Here is a 15,409-nt window from a genome sequence, read left to right on the forward strand (position 1 = left end):
CGATTAGCACGCTTAACTTATAATCATTAAATTTTTGATAAAATATGTAATTGATTTGATTACAAACATAATTGGAATCATTCAACCGCTTGAGATTGAAAATATTGACCGTTTGAACTAAAATGTATTTATTAGATGGTGCTGAATAAGAAAAATTTTATAGTATAGATCCAGAAAATGTCCAAAAACTTTTGAAAAATGTCCCAACTATGAAAACTCATCAGATGCTCCAAAGGGTCATAATGTTCGTTATTATGCACTCAAAAGTGTCACGATGTTTATTACGTTCATGGCCTACTAATCCACATATAAAGAAAGAGTTTAATTTCACAAAGATGGCGATCGAAATACCCCAGAATTTTGCTGATCTCCTCTGAAGACCGGCAATATAGGACACAATGTCCTATGTACACCAAAATAAGGAAAAAATAATTATATCAGGAAAAACTTTCTCTTTCCGAAATCCTAATCAAATATTACCATACACTTCTGTATGAGAAGTATCACAGTATCATGGGTATTATGCACTTGGTCCATGACATTTTTTTGGTGTGTTATAATATCCGCGGACATTATGGTGTGATACCATGTGATCGAGACATCTTAGTTATCCTTTTCAAATTGAGAGTGTGTATTCCTTATCATGCACGATCACTTTTAAGCTTTAAGCTCAAGATACCAACGTTCTGATTAATAACAATAAACGTGATTTTCTAAATTTTTATTGAGAATAAAAACGGATTGCAACTTAAAATTGGGCATTTTTTACCAAGTTTTATTACTTGCACTGGTATTTTTAAATAAATTCACTTTCACAAATAAAGTTTCTTCTGTTTGCTTTGACAAAAGTTCTGTTGGAACAAATAAAGTTTTAAACAAAATATTGTCAATTATTTACAATATTGCACATAAAAAAATCGAAAATATGGTTCATATGAGCTAGAGAATGTAATATTTTTAAATATATAGTTTTATAAGGATATTAATAGTTAGAAAATGGATAATGAAATGGAAAGTGTAATTAAAAACTTAAACAACTGCCTGGAATTTGGATACAAGTTTGCTAGGATATATTTCAACAACAGGTAGGTGCAATAAGTAAAAAATATTAAAACTAATATATTCAATAAAACATATCATTAATTAACTGATTTTTATTATACTACATCATTAAAATATTAACTTGAAAATTTTGCTTTTATTAAATATTATTTTATTAGTATTGGCTCAAAAGGCAAATAACGGAACTAAATTAAGACTTCCAGCAACGAATACATATCATTATTATATTTAAAATATTGTATGTTTAATAAATTTTAAGTTATTTTAACTTAAACGTATATAAAGTATTATTTGTTTGAAATAAAATTTATTGTGAATTAACTAAAATAAATCACTCTTTAATAAAATAGTGAACTAGGCTTAAACTGATTTATGATTTAAATGTACGAGTGTAATAAGTGTATAATGAAGATAATTGAATTATAATGAAAAAAGGCTAAATATTATATATGAGTATATATAAATGTATGTATTATTGTTGAAATTATAAAAATATGTATTGAAAGTTAATAAAGATATAATATAAAATATATAAAAATATGTTTTCAAGCAAATAATTCCAAAGAATTTGGCAATGTTTCAAAACTTGGTACAGAGATGGAAAAGTTATATATATGGTTTTTAGAATTGGTTACAGTCTTATTGTTAATTTTTCTATATTATTTTCTGCATGACAATTCCTAAATATGTCATAAGTTAGAAAAAATGGAAATGTTTAAATATTTGTTTACTTACCAAGGCGGTGATTGAAACATATTTGGTGCGGAAATGGAAGGGTGGAATATTATCCGCAGTATTTCAATTTGAAGACTTTATATAGCACTATTTTTTAATATTATTTTTATAATTTTTTCACTTTTTTTTAGAGATTTATTAAAACCTTTTTCAAAACTTTTTATAATATTTTTGTAATTTTTAAAATTTTTTGGTATTTTTTTGCAATTATAATTTTTTAGGATTATTATTATTATTAATTTTATATATTTTTATTATTTTTTTACTATTTATGTATATTCTTATCATTTTTATAATAATTTTCCACATTCCTTAATTTTAAATTTATAAAACTGTTGTTTTACAGTTTAAAAACCACTCCTTAGAAAGCAAACAGTTTAAAATTTTTCAAAAACACAAATACATACAGTTTAAAAGTCATAGCTGAACAAATTTACTTCTCACATATTTTAAATTTAAATTCAAACTTGATAAACACGTTATATTATAACAATTGTAACCAAACTGTTACAGTTTTATGAACACAGTATAGAACTCAACGTTTGAAAGCCACTGTTTAAAATAAATGTCAAAAACTACCGCCATTTTTTTCTATGTAAGAAGCAAGAAATTCTATTTAACAAGTTTCCACTTAATTTTTCTTTATGAATTTCATATTATCACACAATATTTTTATATATTCTGAAAGCTGGATTCTTTAGCTTTATTTTTATGTAAATTTTATCAAATTCTGTAAAGTTTTTATGCACTAATTTTTTAAATTACTAGCAACACTTTCTAGACACGACTACTTGTTTGCAATCACTTAACTAAAACTATTTTAATAAATAAACTTTACAGTTAGAGAGTCACTGCGGAAAATAGTCAAAGTCGACTTTATTGTCCTAACAAAGTTGATTAGACGACTTCATAACATTTTTTGTTAAGTTCTTATATATTATAAAAATAAACATAAAAAAATGTGAAGAAAATGTATTCTGCCTGGAATACATCTTTGTTGCGCAGGAATAATTCTACTCCTGCAAAGTAATTTTCAAAATTTGGCAATTACGTAGAAGTCCTTTGCCACCGGGCGGGTAAGTAATTCTTGGATTTGTTATCAGCTGATTGAGAAATACCACCTTATGTGAATTCGCCTTGCTATTTAGTGTATAGTTTTTGTTGTTTTTTTCTACTTTGACAAATGGAATATTTTTGAATACATTTTTTGCTAATTAGATTAGAAATAGGAATTGTGTGTGGCCGGCATGTGTGTTAAATGTTGAGAGAAAAGAAAAATCTATAAAGAAGTACTTAATATTAATAAAAATCTATACAAACTGTTTATATTTGTAGCAAATTTATTTAATAAAAACTCTTCTAAGAGTTTAGTTTTTTATAGAAATCTAACGAAAATGGTTGACTCTTCCTCGGTAAATTTAGACAAGTGCTTTGAAGTCATAACAGATTTAGTAAACAAAGCTGGAGCAGTAAGTGTTAAGAAAATAATTTCATAATTATTTATTGTTAATTAAAAATATTGATTTTTTTCTTCAATTGTTGTAGATAATAGCCCATAGAAATGACACGCGCCAGGAGTTTGTTTGCAAACAGGGTGACATTGATTTGGTTACCGAGACGGACAAGGAGGTGGAACAGTTGTTGATGAATGGCATACGAGAACAATTTCCAGATCATAAGTATGAGCTCATTGTTTATTTTTGTTAAAATATTGTATAGAAAATCATTATCAATTGTTTTCATTGTGGGAATACTAATGTAGCACTTGGAAATGTTTAAGTACATTTCTATTTTCTACTTATTTACATTATAAACAAGATTGTGCAATGTTTTCATAATGTTTTAAAGATAAAATAGTTTCCTTTTATAGAATTATTTTTTGCAAAATAAAAAATGTTTAATTTTTTACATGTTTAGATTTATAGGCGAGGAGGAGAGCAGCGCTGAGGGTGCCCCCAAAAAGCTAACAGATGCTCCCACCTGGATCATTGATCCCGTGGATGGCACCATGAACTTTGTACATGCCTTTCCTCATTCTTGTATATCGGTGGGTTTGGTTGTAAACAAAGTTACCGAATTGGCTATAGTTTACAATCCCTTATTAAATCAACGTTTTACTGCCCGTCGTGGTCAAGGAGCATTTTATAATGATAAACCTATTAAAGTTAGTGGTCAAAAGGATTTATCTAAATCCTTAATAACCAGTGAATTTGGCACCACTAGAGATCCCGAGAAAATGGAAGTGGTAAAAGAGAACTTTGCCAAAATGTCCGCCAAAGCTCATGGGTAAATGGAAGATACTCCTTTTTAGTTTAAAAACAAAATAACTTTTCAATTGCTACCTTCTTTCAGCTTACGTGTCTTGGGTTCTGCTGCTCTCAATATGTCCATGGTGGCCTTAGGAGCTGCCGATGCTAATTATGAATTTGGCATACACGCCTGGGATGTTTGTGCCGGCGATTTGATAGTTAGAGAAGCAGGAGGTGTAGTCATAGACCCTGCCGGCGGTCCTTTTGATATGATGTCGAGACGTGTTTTAGCTGCCGCTACTCCCGAATTGGCTAAAGCTATAGCAGAGACTTTAACACAATTCTATCCTCAACCCAGAGATGACTAAATGTTACAGACAGATTTTTATACTCAATCAAACCCAGTGAAATTTTACAAAAACTCAAACTAAAAACATAAAAATGAGAGTATTAAACCTTTGCATTATGGTTTCCTTTTTGTTGTCTAATCTATTGCTAGTGTCATTCCTATTTATGAAATTCAATAAAGGATAACTGTTGTAAAAAATCTATAATAAGAAACCATTCCAATTCAAATTCGTAAATTTTCAGCCGGCTGAAGATTTCTTTAGTAAATTTTCAGCCGGCTGAAGATTTCTTTAGTAAATTTTCAGCCGGCTGAAGATTTCTTTAGTAAATTTTCAGCCGGCTGAAGATTTCTTTAGTAAATTTTCAGCCGGCTGAAGATTTCTTTAGTAAATTTTCAGCCGGCTGAAGATTTCTTTAGTAAATTTTCAGCCGGCTGAAGATTTCTTTAGTAAATTTTCAGCCGGCTGAAGATTTCTTTAGTAAATTTTCAGCCGGCTGAAGATTTCTTTAGTAAATTTTCAGCCGGCTGAAGATTTCTTTAGTAAATTTTCAGCCGGCTGAAGATTTCTTTAGTAAATTTTCAGCCGGCTGAAGATTTCTTTAGTAAATTTTCAGCCGGCTGAAGATTTCTTTAGTAAATTTTCAGCCGGCTGAAGATTTCTTTAGTAAATTTTCAGCCGGCTGAAGATTTCTTTAGTAAATTTTCAGCCGGCTGAAGATTTCTTTAGTAAATTTTCAGCCGGCTGAAGATTTCTTTAGTAAATTTTCAGCCGGCTGAAGATTTCTTTAGTAAATTTTCAGCCGGCTGAAGATTTCTTTAGTAAATTTTCAGCCGGCTGAAGATTTCTTTAGTAAATTTTCAACCGGCTGAAGATTTCTTTAGTAAATTTTCAGCCGGCTGAAGATTTCTTTAGTAAATTTCGGAGTCGTCTGAAAATTGTTTTAGTTAATTTCGGAGTCGGCTGAAGATTTCTTTAGTAAATTTTTGAGTCGGCTGAAGATTTCTTTAGTAAATTTTCGAGTTGGCTGTAGATTTCTTTAGATTTTTTTTTTAATTTGTTATAGTTTTTTGTTGTTTTACTTACCTTAACTTTCTTTTTAAAATTCAATAAAATTTCAATATATATTTTTTTTAATATTAGGATTATCACTTGATTTATAATTTTATTTATTCCACTTTTTTTCTGTTTTTTGTAATGCTTACGTTTTTAAAATGTAATTGTTTTTATTTTTTCATGATATTGATGAAGAAAAACCAACAAATTTATATTTTTATTATTTTTTTGTTTTTAGTTTATTTCTTTTTTTGATAAATTTGTTGCTAATTTGAAAGTTTATTTTTTTTTTGGTTTTCTGTTATTAAGACAAAAGCGAGTTTTTTCTTTTATTTAAGAAAAAATAAGAAGAAATAATAAAATAAATTTTGTTTAAAATATTTAGACACAGTTTTATATGTATTTTTTTATATTAATTTCTTTTATAAACTATTGTAATTTGTTTAATATTTATTTTATATTTTATTTATTTCATTAACAGCGAGCACATTTCTGAATAGGAAAACTGATTTTTGTTTTTTTTTTTTTTTTATATTTTCTAAAGTCGGTTTTGTAATGCTCCCTAAAGGTGCTTCCTAAGTGAGCATTATAAAACCAGCTTTAATATAGTTTTTTTTATATTAATATATTTTTTTATTTGTTTGTAATGTAAATTTTATTTTCATACTACTTTTTTTTCATTATAATTAAATCTAGGGATTAGTTTAAGAATAATTATTAAAAATTTTGTTTATATAATTTTTAGTATTTTTTTTTTAATTTTTATAAAAAATTTAATATGAAAAAATTTGTGTTTGATTGGTTTGTTTTTTCCTTTTTTTTGGGTAAACTACAAACTAATATTTGCCTTGATTTCTTTATATATATTTATTTTTTAAATGAATGAAACATGAAATTTATCTTTGACACACGGTTTTTAGGTTAGAATTTAGTACCTTAAAATTCTTGGATTTTTATGATTTTTTCTTGTTTTAGGTACTAATTTAAGCCCTTTTTATGTACAATGTATGACAAATTTGATATTAAACATAATAGTTGGACTTGGAGTTAAATGTTTGAAAAAGGAAAGCAGTGTTTAATGATGACTACTAGGAAGTAATCTTGCGTTTTACATCGTAAGCCGACTGCAAGTTTATCAAAGAAATTTACTAAAGAAATCTTCAGCCGACTAAAAATTTACTAAGGAAATCTTTAGCCGACTGATAATATTCTAAAGAAATCTGTGAGACGATTGATAGTTAACTAAAGAAATGTTCAGCCGATTCAAAAATTTACTAAAGAAATCTTCAGCCGACTTGAAAATTTACTAAAGAAATCTTCAGCCGACTGAAAATTTACTAAAGAGATCATCGGCCAATTGAAAATTTATTAAAGAGATCATCTGCCGATTGAAAATTTACTAAAGAAATCTTTAGCCGACTGAACATTTACTAAAGAGATCATCGGCCGATTGAAAATTTATTAAAGAAATCTTCAGCCGACTCGAAAATTTACTACAGAAATCTTCAGCCGACTCGAAAATTTACTACAGAAATCTTCAGCCGACTCGAAAATTTACTACAGAAATCTTCAGCCGACTGAAAATTTACTAAAGAAATCTTCAGCCGACTGAAAATTTACTAAAGAAATCTTTAGAAGACTGAAAATTTACTAAAGAAATCTTCAGCCGACTGAAAATTTACTAAAGAAATCTTCAGCCGACTGAAAATTTACTAAAGAAATCTTCAGCCGACTGAAAATTTACTAAAGAAATCTTCAGCCGACTGAAAAATTACTAAAGAAATCTTCAGCCGACTGAAAATTTACTAAAGAAATCTTCAGTCGATTAAATGTCTTCTAAAGAAATCTAAAGAAAATTTACTAAAGAAATCTTCAGTCGACTGAAAGTTTACTAAATAAATCTTCAGCCGACTGGAAATTTAATAAAGAATCTCTGAGCCGATAGTTTGCTGAAGAATCTCTGAGTCGATGGATAGTTTACTAAAGAATCTCTCAGTCGATTGAAAATTTATTAAAGAAATCTTCAGCCGACTGAAAATTTACTAAAGAAATCTTCAGCCGACTGAAAATTTTCTAGAGAAATCTTAAGTCGATTGAAAGTTTACTAAAGAAATCTTTAGCCGACTGAACATTTCCTAAAGAAATCTTCAACAGACTTGAAAATTTACTAAAGAAATCTTCAGCCGACTTGAAAATTTACAGAAATCTTCAGCCTACTCGAAAATTTACTAAGAAATCTTTAGCCGACTCGTAAATTACTAAAGAAATATTCAGCCGACTCGAAAATTTACTAAAGAAATCTGTGAGCCTATTCGAAATTTTACTAAAGAGATCTTTAGACGACTTAAACTATCATTATTCTAGAGTATGGACTATAATTAAGCCTAGACTATAAGCTTTTCTATAAACTGTCTATAGTATCGACTATTTACTAGTCTATAGTCTGGCCGATTGAAAATTTACGAAAAATATCGTCTGTCGGTTGAAAACGTACTAAAGTCGAAGTTGTCCGACTAAATTTACTGAATAAATCAGCAAACGACTAAAGAAGTCTACAGTTGTATGAAAATTTAATAAAGAAAACTTCGGCTAAATCCAATTTTTTATAGAAATCTCATGATTTATAACAGAAATATATACGAAGGTGACCTTAAAGTGCCTTTTAAAATCTTGAGGCGTGTTAATTTCTATATGGACTATCACTGCTTCCTTTTTGAGTCTGAAATTTTGAAATGATTTTGTGCGTAATATAAAATTAAAGTTAAGGGTATTGAATCGAGTACAAATTTAGAATAACTTAAATAGATTTTAGTCGCAAGAATGTTTTAAAACTTTAGGTGAAATTTTCTTGATTTGAAACTATCATATAGAGGATATATTTCAATATACCGAATGTTTATAAAAGAAATGATTTTCCTTACTTAACCCAGTTCAGAAAAACTGCAATCTTTTGGTCTACATAAATTTCGTTTCAAAATAATTTTAAGTCAAAATTTTACATCTGTTGTGATTAATTTCATCTAAGACATCTATTTTTATTATAAATATGTTTTCAAAAAAGGTTTTTTTTTTTTTTAATTTTATTAATTTTCTTATTTAGTTAGATGTTTTTTTTTATTTAGAGTATTAATTTTATGTTAATTTTCTTTAAAAATCAAACTGAAAACTATACAAAATTTAATTTTAAAATTTAATAAATCAAAATGTTTTATCGAATAAACCTAATAGTACTTAGTGTGTAAATTTAATAATAATTTTCTTTTTTTGTTTGCTAATTTTTGAATTGAATTCAAAGTTTGAACTTAATAAATGTTTAGTATTGGTTTTTTTTTAATTTCAATTCAATTATACGAATATTAATTACATAATAAATGTTAGCACCAATTAATTCAATGAATGCAACACAATTGATTGTACAATAAGTTTTTTTTATTTTTTTGCTAAAACAAACAAAAAAAAACTGGGGTAAATTAAAAAAACAATCACTGCTTATTTCATAGCTGAAATGTTAGTTACAAAGCAGCAGTTAACTTTTCCCAGCTAACGTTTCAATACATGTACTTACTTAACTGCTTCAAAAGGAGATTTCTGTAAGCGTACTTGTATTATTTTCCAAATTTCTCAATTATTTATTAATTTTTAATTTACCCCAGTTTTTATTTAATTTTTTCATTAATTTTCTACTCTTTTTTTGTCATAATCTCTTTTTAAAAATTTTACACCCAGGATGATAAACTTAGGTATAACTATTAACAAAGTTTTATTTTTTAATTAATTTTTCAAATTTCTCTAAAAACTTAGATAACTTGGATTGCATTTGTTTATCTCTACTTAATAATTTTAGGTAATTTTTTTTATATATAAAAAATGTTTTAACAAATATTTCTTTAAATCTAAGACTTTTTATTATTTTTTTTTTAAGAAAACATAAATATGTTTTGTTTTTCAGAATTGTTTTCATGTTTTAGTGTGGTACTTCGATAATGGAAGGCTGTAAGTTTTTGAAAATGATTTTTGAAAAAGCCCTTTTTAATGGATGGAAGCTGAATTTTGTGTATATGTATGTAAAGTAAAGTTTTTTAAAATACTAATTTTAAATAAATAACAGGTCTAATATTTAAATTTAAAATAAAAATAATAAAATATACCTTGTGTTTTAAGGTAAACGAAAGATCAGTCCAGATAGTGACTAAAAAGAACCATAGCTAGCAGGAGAACACCATATGATAGATGAAGATTCTCCAATAACGAGTGATGATCAGTCAAAAATTTACCAAAAGAGTCAAGTCGGAAATCTGCAACAACTACCAAAGGTCCTGGCAAAGCGATCTAGTATAAAACGACTCAGATCAAATTATTGAAGGCATGCGGTTAAAATTTAAACCAGCAGTAGAATCGGTTGAATTATAACGAAAATGTGACTTCTTTAAAAACCGACTAAAGCTGCTTTTAAGAAATTTGACCATCAAAATCTTCTAAAATTTAAATTTCGATTTGACTAATGATTTATTTACGGAATTTTGATTATGCTTAAGATTTATTAAGGATATTTTGAACCTACTGAAGATCTCTATAGTAAACTTTTAACCGGCTAAAGATTTCTTTAGAAAACTTACAGTCGACTGATGATTTCTTTAGAAAACTTTCAGATTACTTTAGAAGGTTTTTAGTCGGCTGAAAATTTCTAATTTTTTTTTAGTAAACTGTCGGCTGACTAAATATCTTTTTAGAAAACTATGACTCTTTAGAATATGTATATACCATCCGCCTAAAGATTTCTTTAGAAAACTTCTTTAGAACAATTTTAGTCGGTACAAGATTTCTGTAGAAAACTATCAATCGGGTGATAAATTCTTTAGAAAACTATCAGTCGGCGGAAGATTTCTTTAGAACATTTTCAATCAACTGAAGATTTCTTTAAAAGACTATAAGTCGTTTGAAGATTTCTTTAGAAAATTTTCAGTCGGCCGAAGATTTTTTAAAAAACTTTCGGTTTGCTAAAGTTTTCTTTATAAAAATATCAGTCGGCTGATGATTTCTTCTTATAATTTTCGATCAGCTGAAGAAAATTATTGAGTCGGCTGAAGATTTCATTAGTAAATTTTTGAGTCAGCTGAAGATTTCTTTACCTTTTTCGATGAACAATAGATGATTTATAGAATTTTTCTCCATAATCAGAAGATGTTTTCTACAGAAATATTATCTATGATCACAAGAAGATTTCCATAGAAATTTTAACGATGATCGTGAAAAGATTTGCATAGCAAACTTCCCTTTCATCCAGAGGCGAATTCTCTAGAAATTTTTTCGGTGATCATGAAGAAGATTGTTAAAGAAATTTGTTCGATGATCAAGAGGATATTTCTATAGACATTTTTAGACATGTGATCTAGAAAGTTCCATAAAAAGATTTTAGTAAACAAATTTCTCGATGATCATGAGAAGAGTTTTTAGATGATCAGGCAAAGATTTCTATAGAAATATTCTTGATGATCTCGGTAAAAATGATTTCGCTATGATCTAGAAGTGATTTCTATTTTCTATATATATATATATATTTGATTTATGATCTAGAAGAGATTTTAATAGATATTTTCTTTATGATCAAGAAAAGATTTCTATAGAATTTTTTGTAGAAAATTTCTCGCTGATGAAGATAAGATTTCTGTAAAAATTATCTCAATGATCATGTGAAGTTTTCTATATAAATTTTCTCTCTGATCTAAAAGAGATTTTTAAAGATATTTGCTCTATGATCCAGATAACAAATATAGAAATTTCCTTGATGATCATGAAAAAATGTCTATATAAATTTTCTATATGATCTAGAGGAGATTGCTATAGAAATTTTCTCGACGATTAAGAGAAAATTTTTGCAAACATTTCAATAGAAATTTTCTCTCATACCAGGAAGATTTCTGTAGAAAAGTTCAATATGATCGTCAAAGATTTCTATAGAAAAATTCTTGATGATTAAGACAAAATTTCGGTAAAAATTATCTTTATGATCAAGTGAAGTTTTCTATAGAAATTTTCTTTATGATCAAGAGAAGATTACTATAGAAATTTTCTCGACGATCAAGAAACTATTTCTAAAACTATTTCGAAAATTTAACATATGAGAAGATTTCTATAGAAAAATTTTTCATGTGATCGTGAAATCTTCACTAGAAGATTTCTATAGAAAGTTTTTCAAATGATCGAGAAATCTTCATGAGATTATTTCTATAGAAAATTTCTCACTGATCAAAATAAGATTTTTGTAAAAATGATCGCTTTTTGTTCTATGATTTCTATAGAAATTTTCTCGACTATCAAGAGAAGATTTTCGCAAGAAATTTTCTTGATGATCATGAATAAGATTTTAATAGAAATTTTCCCTCAGCTCAAGAATAAATTTCGGTAAAAATTTGCTCTATGATCAAGTAAAGTTTTATATAGAAATATTATTTATGATCAGTAGAAGATTTTTGTAAAAATGTTCACGATGATCGTGAGTAGATTCTATAGAATATTTTCCAATGATCATGAGATTTCTATTAAAATTTTCTAGATTATCAAGATTTTTATAGAATTTTTTCCGATGATCAAGAGGATATTTGTATAGAATTTTTATCTATCATTAATCATAAGATGATCATGAGACGATTTCTATAGAAAAATTCTCGATGATCAAGAAAAGATTTCTATAGAAATTGTTTCATTGATCGAGAAATCTTCATGAGAAGATTTCTATAGAAATTTTCTCTGTGATAAAGATAAGATTTCTGTAAAAATTATCTAAAATATCATGTAAAGTTATTCTCTCTGATCTAGATGAGATTTTTATAGATATTGGCTCTATGATTTAGACAAAAAAATCCTATAGAAATTTTTTCGATGTTCATGATCATCGAAGATTTTAATTGAAATTTTATGTTAGATCAAGAATAAATTTCTGTAAAAATTTACTTTTTGATCAAGTGAAGTTTTATATAGAAATATTATTTATGATCAGTAAAAGATTTCTGTAGAAATGTTCACGATGATCGTGAGAAGATTTCTATAGAAATGTTTGTCGATGATCATGAGATTTCTATTAAAATTTGCTCTATCACTAATCATGAGATGATCAATAGACAATTTCTCGTTGATCAAGATATATTTGCTCTATGATCCTGAAAAAAATTTCTATAGAAATTTCCTCGTTTATCAAGAAAAGATTTCTATATAAGAAAAGAAGATTCTTGCAAAAATTTTCTCGATGATTTTGAATAAGTTTTCAACAGATATTTGCTCTCAGATTAATAAAAAAAAATTCTGTTAAAATTTGCTCTATGATTAAGGGAAATTTTCTATGATCAAGTGAAAATTGCATGGCAAGATTTCTACGAATATATTCTCGATGATCAAGAGAAAATTTCTGCAAACATTTTCTCTATAATCAGGAAAATATTACTATAGTAATTTTAATAATTTAAATAGAAATATCTTGAGGATCAAGTGAAGTTTTGCTATAGAAATTTTCTCAATGATCAAGTGAAGTTTTAAGAAACAAATTCTATATGATCAAGAGAAGATTTCTATGGACATTTAATATTTGATCAATAGAAGACTTCTGTAGAAAGTTTCTCTATGATTTAGAAAACAGAAGAATTTAGTATAATTCTTAATCTGGATTAAGATCGTCTAGTGAGGATCATTGTTTATTCTTTAAGGCAAGTTGTTTTCTTAAATTGAAGACCTGTTCCAAAAAAAATAAAGAAAAAAACTAACACAAAATAAAAAGCACATATAGATTTTTTTATATTTTCTTCAAAAAAATTAAACATTAAAAATTTTATTTACAAATTACAAGGTGTATATGTTTTATATATTTTAAAAAAAAAATCTTTTTCTAAAATTTGCAAAATTTTTTCCAAACAAAAATTATGTTAAAAAGAATAATGAAACTTTTCTCTAATTTTGCAAAATGAAAACAAAATAATTTTTAAAAAATAATAATAATTTCAAATTAACATAATAATTGCAGAGAGAGAGAGAAAGAAAAAGAAACTAATGTTTTTAAAATAAAATAATTATTTTATATAAAAAAACATACAAATATTTAATAATAGTTTTTAAAATTAATAATAAAAAACATGTAATTTAATGTTTTATTGTAGGGTGTGTTTTTTTAAATAAGTAAAATATATTGCAATAACATTATTAATATAAAAAAAAATATTTAATATTAAAATAATTAAAAAAAGAAAAAAAAAAATACAATTTAAATTAAAAATTATTAAAAAAAAATGTGATGAATTGAATTTAGTTTTTGTTAAAATTTCAAAAAATCTTTCGTTTTGTTTGTAATGTTTTTAAATGATAGTTTGTTTTGTTGTTGTTGCGGTTTTTTTTTATATTTTTTTATTTAAATTATTTTATTTATTTTTATAACATTTTAGAAATGTTTAAAGAACTTTGTTGATTTATTTAATAAATTTTTATAATTCTTTTTTTTTTGTTGTAAATTTTTCTTATAGTGTGTGTGTATGGTTTTTTTTATAATGCCATTTTGCATTTTGTTGTTGTTGTTTGTATGTTTTATTTAATTATTTTTAATATTTAAGCTAAAATACTTTATATATTTTTTTTTAAATTTATTTTTAATGATTTGTTTGTTTTGTTAAAGTTTATTTAAAATTATACAATGATGTTAATATATTTTGTTGTTGCTGTTGTTGTGTTTTGCCTTTTTGTAATTTTATGTTTAAAACAAAAAATTAATTATTAATTTTAAATAAAATAAAAAATGTGATGTAAATTACTTTTGTTCTGGTTTAAATTAATGTGTTCCCTTTCTATGTATGTGTTTCTGTTTAATTCTCAAATTTATTTAAAACTCATATTTGTTTAAAATTAATTATTAATTAGAAAAAAGGGAAAAATCTCTTAAATTGCCTTTAGAAGTGTAAATATAAACTTCTTACTTCCTTTTTCTTTTCGTTTTATTTTCATTTCTGTTCTTGTATTCTACTATATTTTGCTTCTAATTTCTTTTTTCATTAATTATAATTATTTTGTATTTAATTTTATGTGTTTGTTTTGTTTTTTTGCATATTTGCTTTAGTAGTCTTATCTTTTTTGTTTTGTTTTTTGTTTCTTCTAACGGTAAAAAACAAGCCGCCATTTTTGTTGTTTCTTAATTTCTAGTCCAAACAAATTTACGCTTCATCATCCATGGGAATGTCGAAGAGTTCGGCAAATAATGGTGGCAATCTTGGTTTCGTTAAACGCAACCAATTACAGTGGGCACTGTGTTTGAGACCCAACGATCTTAATTCTGGTATTTTAGCTTCCAGAGCTGGCATTAGTTGTAGGGCTTGTGTGGTGCCATTGCGCGAACGTACGATTTGTACTCTTAAGGCTTCCGTGATGCGTTCTCTTGTTCGTGCAATCATTTTGGCTTCGGAAATGCCGGGCCTATCGGACGCCAGCAGTACCATGGCGGAGAAGAGACCAATCTCTGTATCGCTGAGACCATAAACGTTGATAGTATTTGCAAAATTAAATAATGAAACCACAAAGTCGGTCTGCAAAAGGGAAAAGAGAAAAAGTGGTTTTAGTGAAAAAGCGTTTTTTGTGACGTACAAAATTTTAAGTTTAAAAGCTCTTTTTAGTAAAAAGTTGTTTATAATATAAAAGCTTTTTCAATAAAAAACTGATTTTAGTAAAAAGCATTTTCAAAAAAAGGGATTTTTAAGTAGCTTTTTGTTAAAGCTTTTTACTAGAAAAGTCTGGGTTTAGTTTTTTAAAAAGTTTTTTTTTAAGCAAATAAGGTCGTTCTGTTAAAAAAGCTCATTTTTTTATTAAAAATGCTCTTAGTGATAAAGTTATTTTTTTAGAGTAAAAGCTTTTCTAGTAAAAATATTTTAGTAAAAGAGCTTTTTATAGTAAAAGCACTGTTTTTCAAATCTTTTTCACAAAAGGCTTTTTAAA

At 26.4% G+C, this 15,409-nt stretch overlaps 2 protein-coding genes across 6 annotated transcripts in view; one reads left to right on the forward strand and one right to left on the reverse strand.

Moving 5' to 3' along the window:
* The first annotated feature begins 2,961 nt into the window (after window positions 1-2,961).
* LOC119602849 (inositol monophosphatase 1-like) lies at window positions 2,962-4,597 on the forward strand. Its single transcript, XM_037954622.1, has 4 exons — window positions 2,962-3,266; window positions 3,343-3,476; window positions 3,715-4,083; window positions 4,150-4,597. The coding sequence occupies exons 1-4, from the start codon at window positions 3,192-3,194 to the stop codon at window positions 4,412-4,414; spliced, it is 843 nt and encodes a 280-aa protein (XP_037810550.1). The 5' UTR covers window positions 2,962-3,191; the 3' UTR covers window positions 4,415-4,597.
* Window positions 4,598-14,474: 9,877 nt separating this feature from the next.
* Window positions 14,475-15,409, reverse strand: part of LOC119602835 (ecdysone-induced protein 78C) — a 100,392-nt gene continuing 99,457 nt past the window's right edge. For all 5 annotated transcript variants that reach the window (XM_037954596.1, XM_037954595.1, XM_037954598.1 and 2 more), the window contains one exon: window positions 14,475-15,003. In XM_037954596.1, the coding sequence (XP_037810524.1) occupies window positions 14,635-15,003 (369 nt within the window). In that variant the 3' untranslated portion in view covers window positions 14,475-14,634. The remainder of the gene's footprint in view (window positions 15,004-15,409) is intronic.

Source organism: Lucilia sericata, unplaced genomic scaffold (assembly GCF_015586225.1).
Source record: "Lucilia sericata isolate MDLA Ls3-8-SP2 unplaced genomic scaffold, ASM1558622v1 Contig000256F_arrow, whole genome shotgun sequence".
Taxonomy (NCBI): Eukaryota; Metazoa; Arthropoda; class Insecta; order Diptera; family Calliphoridae; genus Lucilia; species Lucilia sericata.